We start from the raw sequence: 13,826 nt of genomic DNA on the forward strand, positions 1-13,826 counted from the left end.
GTATGCATAAATCGCATTGTATATAAATATAATTACTGTATTTGCTGTAAATATGGTAACTGGGTTTATAATTCACTAGAATCTCTAGTCCTGTTTCGCAGTTATATATGAAAGAAGATGATTTATTATCATTTAATATCGATAATATCGCTTAAATATCGATTTCGGTTTCAAGCCACGTCAGCACCGATTTTCGTTAAAGTATCTCAGTCTCGTAGACTTGTTTTGTTGTGGTGCCGCCAGTTGCAAGTTGTGCATCAGCGTTGCCTGTAACCTCTTTCGATTGCCGAATTATGATTTTACTTTGTAATTTCTCCACTGCCACGCCATTGTCTATGGAATTCACATTCTGTTCAATGCCTACATTTGTGGTTATAGATAAATCTGTGTTATTGTATTGTAAGTTCGTTTCGCTGCCCATTTTTTGTAATACTTCAGCACCATTGGCATCAGTACCACCTGCATTTGGTGCCACCTCAACACCAGAAATTTTACTCATTTGCTGCAAGCGTTGATATTGTTCTTGTAATTGTTTTTGTTTTTTCAATAATTCCTGGTGGCGTTTCTCAAGTGCTGCCTGTCGCTGTACGTGATCGTTGCCAGATTCGTTGCCGCTTGAATTTCCGCTATTGCACTCAGCAATGCTTTCCTTGATGGAACTGTCAGATTCGCTCAAAATTGCAAGCTGTTGTGGTGCATTTGCGCTAGTGGGACTTGCCAGTGGACTGCGGGAGCTGGTACGTGGGGGTGGTGGTGGTGGTATGCGCTTATTTCCTACTTTAGATATGAGCTCTGCATTGCGTTCTGGCACTGGTGGCTTGCCGACTGATCTGTTATTTTGAGTAGGCGAGATGTCAGCATCGGAGCCACTGGTGTAGGAGTGTAAGCGACGCAAACTGCCCACATTCGAGTGTTGCAAGTAAGTTACGGTGTTGTTGCTATTGTTACTGTTGCTTAAGATGCGATTTTGTATGTTGTTGGTGCCGACAATTCCTATTGGCAGCTGTTGTGCTTGTTGCAATTGTTGCTGTTGTTGAAGTTGTTGTATTTGTTGTATTTGTGGTTGGAGCTGTTGGAGTTGTTGAAGATTTGTGTCATTTTGTATGTAAAGTCTTGCTTGGGACATTTGAGTAGTTACTGTACTTTGTACACCTTGTGCACTTTCATCAGATGCAGAATCGTCAGGACGTATCTGTATCTATAAAATAAATTTAATTAATTGAAAATATTAGATAATTTGATTATTTATAGTAGCTTAATTTGTTTAAACTGACCTCATTATTTTGTATTAGTGGCTTTGAGAATGTCTGTAATTCATCTAGCAAAGCATCGAGTGCGTTTTCGGGTGGGGGTCCCCCGCTGACAGTGAACGACCCCATCCTGGGAGTTGGGATTGGCTAGTATATAATTATTTAGTGTATTAATTATAAATATAAAATTAAACTCATTCGAAACGCTTAGATAAAAACAACATTCAATAGAAAATTTAAATGCCATCATTGCTTTATATCAATGCAAGTGAAAACGTTTATCGATTATAGTAATTAAGTTCATCGAATAACAAAAACATTTCAAAGAGATTTATATAAAGTATATATGAGTATATAGAGATACAAAAGTTATTATAAACGGTAATTTATATTACCTAAAATCAAGTTAACAACCATAGTCAAAAATACTTTAAAAATATAAACAGTTTTATGAACAAAGGTTAGTATTTAGTATTTTAAAGGTTATTTATTGTTTATGTATATTATTTATGTATTTATTTATACAGATAAAGTAGAGAAACATTAATAAATACGAATGCTACATAAGTTCGAAATATACTAAATCCATGAAAAATACACAATAAGAAGCTTCTAACGAATATTTCATGCAAAGCCGAATAACTTAAATTTAAAATGTAATTAAAAAATATATTTTAAATCAAAAATTAAACAAAAATTAAAAAATTTAAAACTGAACCTTTCTAAAGACTCAAGTAAAAATTTCGTAGGGGTAACTTTACTAACAAATTTTGTGAGAGAAAATTTGGCTTTAAATTTTGTTATAATATTATTATAATTTTATTATTATGTTAAAATAAATTATTAAAGAATTAAGAAAGTTTTCGCTTTATTGATGTAAAAAATTATTAAATCAGTTAAATAATAAAATAATAATTATTCATTATTATTATGTAATACTAATATTATAGGTATAATTGCCAGATATATATATATTTTTAAATTTTAATAAAAATATATTCACATAAACTAGAATTAAAAAAAATTTATTTTATATTCATACATACATACATCAATTAAACGGAAACTGTTATAATTTTATATAAAAAAATTTCTGTTTTCAAATTGCATATATAATATTTTTGATAAATTTCAAACAAATTTAAATTCTTTTGAGCTGTAAAGTAAACTAGTAAGAGTGTTATTTTCGACCGTAGCCGAATTTTTATACCCTATACCCACTTAAACCTGAACTAATGCAAAATTGTAATATTAAAAGGAATTATCTATGAAATACAAATATTTTAAAATTACATTTCACCCTCTTAAGTTTGAATTTATATTTTAAAATTAATTTCATAAAATATTTAATAAGAAAAATTTATACATGACACCTTGTAACAAAAATGCTGTATTATTTTTTTATATTTGCGTTATTTAATTAAACTATTTATTTGGTTTTATTGTTTATTAGTAAAAAAAAATCCAAAATTTAATAACTCTAAAAATTTAGTACCAATAGTTCATTTGTTTTACACAGTAACATACGTTATAATATAAGAGAGTGACCCTCTTATTAAAAGTAATAGATTTTATTTTATACGTTCTACAACAACCGATGCGTCAGAACATAATGAATTAAGACTTCAAGAAAAACCCAAACACCTAATATATTAATATATTTTAAAAGATAGCCGCACAGCTATATTGCATTTAGATAAACGCATCTAAAGGAGATAGACCATAAATTATATATAAATTTAAAGACTATATGGATTAACTATTAGTAAACCATAAGACTAACATATTGAAAATAATTTCTGCAATTCTGTCTTAAAAATTTGCTAATAGATGAGAATAAGATAAATTTTATAACGAAAGATTATGAAAAAGTAAAGAAAGATGAAAGATTACAGGGATATTTAAGCTAAGTTCTTGAATATCAAGGCTCTGTCAATTATTTATTAATGTCATATATATCATATGTGGTACAATAGGTCGCTAATACTATTTAAAAAGATAATTAAAAATAATTAAATTCAACCTCATGAGTTTTATTAAAAGTAAGCTTTGCTTTAAAACTGCTACTTTTACTATATTTAATAAAGACATTTTAACTTTCTGAACGAGGGCTCATATCATTCAGTCGACCTAAAATGTTTGCTTGTTGATTTCTTTATGTTAATTAAAACTCTACATATAGCAAACAGGAATAAACTATATACTATAAAATTTTTTTGTCTTTTTATAATATATTTATAGTTTAATATCTGTAGATTATAATGTCAGTATTATAAATCGGAAATAATTATAATTTGTTTTATTTGAGGATTAAAAAATAATCAGAAAATGGCTTTCAACACTGCTTTTAGGAAAATATTAACCGAGATATTAAGTAAAGATAAAAAATGATTTTCGTAGAAATATGCCAAATTGATTTTCCAACAGAAAGACACTGAACACCACAATATATATGTTTTAAGTCCAGAGTATTTCAACTGTTAACTTATTAATACATTTATGTATATATATCGCATTTATATCTATATATCTATATACATATATCTTTATATATATATATCTATACCTATATATAAATATATGTTTTAAATCCAGAACATTTTATCTGCTGATGTTAAGTCATTAATAAATTAGTTAACTCTCATCATATTTCGATATCAAAAGAGATGATCTTGAGAAATGTAGAGACATACCTCGTTTAGGAGCTTATTTTTTATTTATTAAAGAAAGCGTGTAATTTAATAACAAAAACCTCTTAAAAATTTCATCCAAATTAATACTATTTTAAAAAAATAATTTTTTTAATGTTTCATGGTCGAACTAAGTCTGAAATTAATATATTATAACTAATATTTTCCAATACAAATTTTTTAGCTAATACTCTTCTTAGCGACAAACAAATCCAGAAGTAACTAAAAAATTATAGATACCTTTATTATATTTTAATATTTATATATAAAATATAAACAAATATTTCAAATATTTTTAAATTAATATTAAAATCTTTATAATACGATTAATTAAAAAAAACGAAAGTGTATTATAGCCATAACAAATGTCTAATCCTAATAACGTTTATGGAGATTCCACATTCTTTACAATTTTCGCTTTACCGAACGGAAATATTCAGTGATATTTATGTTGAGACGATCTATAAATGTGGACCTAAGACATTCTTTAGTCCTTAAACTCACAGTCCATAAACTGTTATATTTCTAGATACTTTAATCTTGTTTCTGTGGATTTATGATATTTTTGAAAAATTCCAAATTTAAATTGTATATACTATGTCGCTCTTAAACTGGTTGCTGTAAGAAGATTTAATCATTTCCTTTAAGCACAAAATATAATCATAGATCAATTTTAGCCTCTAAAATGACAAAATAATTTGTTTTATCAAATGCGCTATAACCAAAAAACCGAAGTGTCAAACATGAATTACTTTGTAACTGCTAATTGATTAATAATTCGTTTATATTTGTGAATTATATTAAACGAGAGATATATGAACCAATAAAGTAACTTTTCTTGCTATGTCATTACCTTCAATGATGGATATATCCAGTAACGCCAAAAAATAATCAATAGCACTTAAAAAAAGTATTTTGATTTTCTTTTTTTGAAAATAAGTACGTTTTCCCATAGAGTAATAACAAAAATAAACAAAAGTGATATATACTTGACAGTAACTAAAAACTACAGATATTGATAAGTAAAACCGATGTTTTTCTAGTCTTTAGAATAAAAAATTCTGGTTTTACAATCAGAATTTGCAATTTAGAATAAAAAATACATTACTTCTTTTTTTAGAAAAAATAATAAGGTTTTGAATTTCAAAAATCTTTTTTAATTCATATTATCAAAAAACTGTGTCTTATATACTGTATTGAATATATGGGCTCTATGATATTTTTCACAAATCTATATGTGACGTATATATAATTCTTTTTTTTTATAAGTTCTGATAACGCCAGTTATTATCATATGTTTTTAAAAATCTATATCTAACATGTATATTAGTAGTTTGTACTGGATTCTGACTACGCCGGTGCCGTTACCTGGTTATATTGTTCATTTATCTTCAAAATAATAACATGAAGTTAAAACTTTAATATAAATTTAATTATTACAGCTTTTAAAACTAATTCATATATATTTTAAATTTTTATAATACCTATTTTGTTTTTATTTATCCACACATTAAAATAATTTTATAATATATGTACTTAAATAAGAAAAATTCTTTCCCTGCCTAGTTGTAAACTATACCTAAGCTTTTGTAATAAGTAATTTTAAAAATAGCATTATATACATCCTAAAATCGATACTCATTTTATAAAAACAAAAAATACTAAACAAAATATTGTGTTTAGATTCTAAACTTTAGGACGATAATTACATATAATTGTAAAAAAATTAAAAAGGACACACACAAATTTCCTTGGTGGGTATAGGATATCATTTTTGGTGAAATTAAATCCTAGTCATCATTTACTTATATATTAATTTTTGATTTTTTCTAAGGACTATTTGTTGACCTACAATTACCCCTAATAATACAAAAAAATAAAAATTTTAATTAAATTAAATGAAATTAAATAATCAACATTTTCTATACACCGATTTGTGGTTTTTTAATTTCAAGTGTGTCGTTTAGAAATGAATTTGTTTACGACATCAATACGAATTTAAAATATATATAATTTTGATCCCAAACAACATATAGAAGAAATTATAGATCAACAGAGGTGATGGGACGTATAAGTATTTGTAATGAAAACAATTAATAACAGAAACACAAAGATTGCACATATCGTAAAAGAAAAAGTAAAAAACATTAAACAATTTAAAAGAAAATATAGTTAAAAGGATAAAATATAAAAGAAAAATATAAATATATATAACAAGCTTTATTTAAAATATTTTATTTTACATATTTGTAACATCAACCTATTTATTTAAATTAATTTATTTTTATTATATCTATTTATGTTAGTATGTATCAATATTTAATATTAATATTTTTTAGAATTAAATTGCGGAATTAGCTTTGAAGGATTGAAAAGCTTTAAAAAAGGATTCTAATGATAGAAAAATAGTCATAAAAGTATATATGCATGTATAGAAATCGAAACGATAATTATTGCTATTTAAATGTGGATTATTACTCAGTGATTGCCTCTTTGAAGTTAGAACTCCATCGCCAGTTAAACTAGGGAATACAAAAAATGAAGAAGAAAACGAGACGACATAGAAGTAATTGTTACTGTTACAAATGTAATAAGTTTAGTATGAAATTGTTTCCAAAATATTTTTTATCGTTCATTTATTCGTTTTATTTTTTTTATTTAATAATTTTTATTAATTATAATTACCAGTACATCAGTGAATACAATATAAACAATAATTTGATCAACTACAAATAATTACTTATATTAATTCAAAAAATAAAGTACAAAAAATAAAATATTTCATTAAAAAAATTCAGAAGTAATCGTATTACAATATTAAAACAGAAAAACAACAATAAATAAAATGAAATAATAAAATTAAAATTTATTAAAAAATTGCTGTAAAATATATTAAAATTAAGTAATTGATAGTTAACAATTAACAATTAAATAAATTGAAAATAAATATAATAAAAATATCCCATTTATATTAAAATAAACATATAACAAAAATATAATTTACAATTAAGATTTACAAGTAATTGTAATATAATATAAAAAAAAATAAAATATAAAATAAAACAATAAAATTAAAATTTTTTTAAAAATTACTAAGTAATCGATAATTAATTATTCAGTTCACCGAAAATAAGTATAATAAAAAAATTCACATTTATATTAAAACAAATATATAAATAAATATTTATTTATTTATTTTTATTTAAAAAATTCACAAGTAACTGCAATAAACTGTAAAAAGAAATAAAATATGACACGAAACAATAAAATTAAAAATTTTTAAAAATAAATGTGAAAAATTTTAAAACTAAATTATTGATAATTACTATTCATTTTGCCTAAAATAATTATAAAAAAAATATTAACATTTATATTAAAATAAACATGTAAAGAATAATTATTTATTTATTTAAGTTTTTTTAATAAATTTGTAAGTAATTGTTATATTATATAAAAAACTCACAAGTAAGGATAATATAATAAAAAAAAATATTATATAAAATGAAAAAAATAAATTAAAGGTTTTTAAAAAGATAGTTGATAAAATTTTAAAACTAATAATTGATAATTATCTATTCTTTTCGCAGAATATAAATATAATAAAAATATTCACATTTATATTAAAATAGACATATAACAAAAAATAGATTAAAAATAAATAAATATTATTATTAACGCTTATATCCATTTTCGGATCACGAATTTTAATAAATATTTTTGTATATTCATTATTATAAAAAATCACTGATGTACTACTCGTAATAAATAAAATATGAAATTTTTTTAATGTTTTCTTATTCGGAAAATTAATAAATCGTTTTTTTTTATTTAAATTATATATAACATTTCTTAAAAGCGTATCTAGATTTAATGAAACTTAAAATTCTTACTAAATTTTTTTTCTATAACGCATATTTGCATGGAAGAAGTTGCGTTAGGTTTATCTTATTGAGGAAAAAGAAAATCCAAGTCCTATTATGGAATAGGACTCATATAAGAGACTCATAAAGCTTTTCAAGGAGGAATAAATCATATTGTTGTTACTGCTTTTGTATGGTTTCACCAAGAAGAAAACTAATCCTTCCTACCATCTTAGAGATATTTAATTTGTCGAGATTGTAGAAGAATAATTAAGTTTGGGATGTGGGATCTTAAGTTTAGGAGTTTCTCTATATGTATATATTGTGATATATATATATACATGCATCCTTTTTAGAAAGAAATACTAACTAGTGATGCACAAAAAATAAAACTCATTCTTCCATAATTTTCCGTAGTTATTTTAAATAATTTACGAGTTTTTTCAATGTTTGTTTGTTTAATTAAATTGATCTCTACTTTAAATTTTCAAGAGGGCTGGATCTATTTCCTTGAGTTTTACTAGAACGTTATTGAATGGAAAGCATTTATTATGCGTTAAGGTTCAAAGGGCTGTATATATTTCCTTGAGTTCCAGTAAAATATTATTGGATGGAAAGCATTTGATTATGTTTTAAGGTTCAGGAACCCCTCCACTTGGGTGCTATATAACGATAATTAGCTTTGATGTGTATTTGACTCTGGATAACTAAACAAATGGATGACATCATGAGTATAGAACTGTAATTTGGGAACGCATCAGTAATAAGCAGTTGCATTAATCTTTTTTACAGAAGGTAACTGTTTCCTTATAAAGGAGAGACAGTGAGGAATGAAATAGAAAGATTGAATTTTGCTTATACAAAAGTTTAGAAATCTTGCAACTTTTATAGGGTAGAATTATTGTGAATCAAATTGCAATGAAGGTTAATTCTCGAAGATAGTACTGCATATATAGTGATAAAAATGTTGGTTGGTTGATTTTCTAATTGCAATATTTACCAACGAATTCAAAATCCGAAGATATCTACTAACTGACGAAAGTAAATTATAACAGTTTTTGTAAGTAACATTTGTAGGCAAAACTAAAAATTTTGGGTATTAATAAGTTAATGGCGATTGTTAAAGATTAATGAAAATCAGAAAATCAAAAGGGCTCAATGTTTCCTTATTTTTTCTTGATTCGACTTAACTATGGGGATCTTATCAATTTTATATTTTACACTTAAATGTACTCAGAAAACTTCAACTTTAAAATTTTTTAAAAGATCAGTTATAATGTACGTCGATATATTTTATATTATATCATATTTTATATATATTATTTATATTTTATTTTCTTCATAAAATACGTAAAATAGAATATTCAGTGAGGTACTCACAAATGCATTACACTTAAACAAATGTATATCAGAGAAAAATTGATTTACAATCTAATAGAATAGCTACCTTAGACTTACACAACTATCTGTGTTATTAGATACTTTAAGAAATGCTATACAAATATATCTTTCACTTAAAAAATATTTTGCGAAACTTTACTTAACTTCTCGCCCCAATTTTTTTTAAATTCTTAATTCTATAATAATATTAATGTGTATGTATTATATATGTATATATATATATCAATAAATTGCAGTGAAAAATTTTTGTTTTATTATAGAGAAATTAAATAAAAATATTTAAAAACAATTTTGCAAATCCAACAAAAAGTGAAAGGAATGAAAAAAAAATTAATTTAGAAATAAGTTCAATTTCCATACAATTTCATATACAAATTCAATACAGAATATACTTAATCGGGAAACTTAAAGTAAGGGGCGTGGTGGTGGAAGTAAATTTGAAAAGCAAAAGGGATGTGATGTTCTAAAAAAAATACCAACAGTGAAAAACACTCTTACTTGTTTTATTTTACAGTGAACATACGAAATATAGTAAACAAAAGAAAAAGTTTATAAAAATTCAAATACGATTCCTATAGAAACCTCACTTTATTCCAGAGCTATTATTTGTTTAAGGATTAGGATAAGTTAAGTTAATTAATTATCTATGAATTCTTTATAAATCACACTCAACTCCAAACTCCTAAAATTTACTTATTTATTATTTTTTTATTATTTGAAATAAATTTCCATTCAGTCTGACTTATATCTATTATACTCATAAATCAGTAAACCAAATAAATAAATAAAAAATATATTTAATTTAGCCAATTGCAAATAATAGTTAAATATAACGAAATTAAACATATTTGTTTTGTTAATGATTAATACTATTTTTAAATCGATATCCTCTTAATATAATCAAAATTACTTTATTTACACACAAATTATCATTACTATTTGGAAAATAATGTTCGATTTATGTAAACTACTTTTATTCAACAATTTAAAGAAATTATGAGAACGAAAAAGTAAAAATTTCAATTCTAACGAGAGTTTGAAGTTTTATCATATAATATAATATTTAATATAATATTAGTTATAATATGAATGCAAGTCAATCATTATAATTCTTAAAAAATAATACATATATATATATATAGATAATATAGTATATATATATTATTATTAATTGTTTTTGGTAGCAACTAATAGAGAAATATTAGCAAGAAATCTGCTTTTACTCAAAGTTATTAAATATGCATAAATAATTATTTTATCAAATAGTTGCCTTGTTTAATCAATGAATTAATCAATCAAATCAATTAACAAATAAATTAAATTGCAGCAATTAGCTTACCTTATCGGCTGAGGAGATTTCTGCGGAACGTGGAGGTTCCTCATTGATTTGTGGCTCATTTGGTGGAAGACGTTGTTCTTGCACACTCGCCAATCTAAGTTGTCATTATAAAATTTATATTTATTTAAAATTTATATTTTAAAATTAAATGTTATAAAGAAAAAACCTTTTAAGAGTTACTAAAGTGCCGGTTAACTTTTTACAACGCCTAAGAGCAGACTCAAGTCTATCAGGCTCTTCTTTAAGGAACTTTTCTTCACGCACTACTTTTTCCATTTCATTCGATATGATACAACGCAATCCATTTGATAGAGCGGGAAATCTCATCTTAAGTTCAGCAACAGTTTTACTATATTAAAAAATTAAATTATGATAATCTTCGTGTACTAAAAATTACTTAAATCTTTAATTTAAAAATGAAATAATTTTTTTTATCCTGACTTGTCATCTTCTCATACTTTTGCTTTACAAGTATGGTATATAGTATCAAAATCAGAACTTAGATTTCTAAGTACTTTAAGCATTTTACAATTCGAAAAGAGTAAAAAATTTGGGACCAATATCATAGCTTTAGAATAAACTAACCAAAAAGAATGAATACTTTATATTTCTGCAATAATTTCACGACTAGATGCTAAAAATTGCTTACGTTGGGCTAGAACTACATTCTTTTCTGAGAAAGCACCCTTCAGTGATAATGCCCGATTAAGCTAGCAGACTTAAAGAAGTAAATTAACGTTTTATGAAATTTATTTACTTTTTATAATCAAATAGATTGTTAATACAATATTAGGTAAGATTAAGTTAGAGTGACGGCCTTGAACAACAAAGACCATTTGAGCACAAATAATGCCCGTTGTTATACCGCTGATAAAATAATTTGTTTTCAAAGGAAAGGCCCAAAGCTGTGGATTCCCAAACGAAATCGAAGACAAGAAGCACCACTTTACCATTTAAGTTAAAGTGAATCAACCTGACAAATCAAAACAATTGGTTATATCACTAATTTTGAAGGAGAAAAAAAGTCGCAAAGATATTAAATTTACTACTGGCCAAAGGAGAGCACTGAGACACAATATTAACACAGTTTCCCTCTCCTCTGCAGATTCACATTTACGATAATAGTCGTAACGGGATAGACCAAGATATATTAAGACTTTTAGACTTAAGGCTTTTAGAAATATTTTATTTGATAGCCAGCTTTTCTGTTGCGAATAGAATATCATAAAAAAAATATTGCATTAGAAAAAAAAAATTTCGTTTATATGAAAAATTTATTAAGCGCTTAAGTTTTTTAATTGAAGCATAGAAATGTAACGGCAAGGTAAAAAATATAATATTTCAGCTAGCTTAAAAATAATTAATATCAAGTATAAATTTGTCAAATCCAATTTTTAACCCTTTCACTCAATCATTTGCTAACACATTTCATAACAATATTTCTGCGAACATGATCACTTGTTAATAGAACATTATTGAATAGATAGATGTAGATGTAATTCTATGGACCCTACCAAAACTATTAAGAGCGACAATATTATATGCTGACAACACTGAGACAATATTGTTATATGAATACAAGATCACTTGTCGTTAAGTGAAAGTCTAGAGAAGTAGGTAGAACTACATTGAACAGATGTGAACCTACTTCTAAGGACTCTACACAAATTTTTCAAAACGACAATATTGAACATTGAGAATATTGAGACAATATGGGTTTCAATGTGACTTTTTTCGTGTAAATATTTTAAAATAATCACCAAATCAACTTATTTTATTTTGCCAACACACTGCATATATTGTTGAGAGGTTATGTTTTTTGTTATATATATATATAACAGAAATACTGATTTTGTAAATTAAAAGGATCTAGTTTTGCCCTCCAAATACAAATACTCACACAGCTTAGTCAATAGTCAATTAATGAAACCCCTAATTCAATACAATTATTTTATAAATAACTTACCTTGCTCTGCTCAAAACGAGTGCCATATCCTCTACGGCTGTCATATTGACACGTGTTCTACGATTTATAACTTCTCCACGCAGACTCTCTACAGATGTCTCCAAATCGCTTAAATCCTTTTCTAATCGTATAACTTCCTGTTTATAAAGTTCCTCTTCGCGTGAAATACGTGTTGTATCCTGATCGCCGGGATGTCCCCAATTACTGCCACTACTAGCCAATAATGTGGCACGTATTCTCATAAATGCGCCTTTAATATCTTCACGTACTGCAACGGCTTGAGCCTGTGATAAACGTCTTAGAGTACGCACTTCCATGCGCAAATCCTTAGCTTTCTTCTGTAGACCACGTAAGTGATTATACACTTCTGGAGCAAGCGCTATATCTGCACGATAACTCTGATGTGTTTGAGCCAAGACCAATGGCTTTGGAGGAGGTGGTGGCTTTATACGATCTCGTTCTGTACAAATTTTGTATAATTTGTATTTTTTAGTAATTTTACAAGTAATTAATTTTTTTATTTACAATACAAAAGAATCAATAAAAGCGAAAACAAATTAGTTAAAACACATTTAAATTATAGTAAAATTTTGTTAGTAATATCGAATATGGTGTGAAAACACGTGTAGCTTTGTATGTGTATGCGATGCTTTGCCACTGTTTAAATCTTCACAGTTTTTATATTTTCACATTAAGGAAAGTGCTTTTTCACTCAGATCGAGACAATTAAAATAAAATTAATGAAAATGAGCATTGAGTTTCATTTTGTGCACTTACCTTGTGATGATGTACGAGGTAAGGTTGATGATTTTATGGCTGGTTTGGTTGGTTTTGTATCGGCTTCACACAAAGATTTTAAAATGCGTACAAAAATGAACGAAAAATTTATTTTTTACTGAATTAAAAGTGTTTGATTCTCAAAATCTAAACTACAATCAGACAATTATATGCTCTCTCAAAAAATGTATGGACAACAAAAAAATGATACTGACATCTGGACAAGTAGTTATGAAAAATTAAACTACCAGTTGGCATGCTCATATCAGTTCAAGTCAAAAATTTTAATGGACATTGATAAACTTTAGTGATTAAACTTAAATTACCGGCATGTTGTGGACTATGCGATTTTGGTATTCCTTGTATGTCGTCGCTAAAGGATACTGATTTCTCAAAGGACACCGATTTTTCTGAAAAAGTAGATCGGGTCAAATTTTTTTCACTTTAATATTATACATACTAATGACAACAATTAACTAAGTAGCTACTACTGTACTAAATGTATTATTATTTATTATTACTAGTTTCTTTCAAAAATATGGA

The 13,826-nt window shown here is 25.7% G+C and overlaps 1 protein-coding gene across 1 annotated transcript; it reads right to left on the bottom strand.

Annotated features, from left to right (window-relative positions):
• Window positions 1–13,693, bottom strand: LOC119666663 (coiled-coil domain-containing protein CG32809-like; the record flags this gene model as incomplete). The annotated part of the gene is given in 7 exon segments (XM_038075946.1): window positions 1–1,198; window positions 1,275–1,397; window positions 10,541–10,634; window positions 10,707–10,889; window positions 12,507–12,966; window positions 13,284–13,346; window positions 13,610–13,693. Coding segments are annotated over 7 exon segments (2,009 nt in total), but the record flags the coding sequence as incomplete, so codon positions are not given.
• Between the last annotated feature and the right edge of the window lie 133 nt (window positions 13,694–13,826).

The sequence above is a fragment of the Teleopsis dalmanni genome, chromosome 1 (genome assembly GCF_002237135.1).
Source record: "Teleopsis dalmanni isolate 2A chromosome 1, ASM223713v2, whole genome shotgun sequence".
Taxonomy (NCBI): Eukaryota; Metazoa; Arthropoda; class Insecta; order Diptera; family Diopsidae; genus Teleopsis; species Teleopsis dalmanni.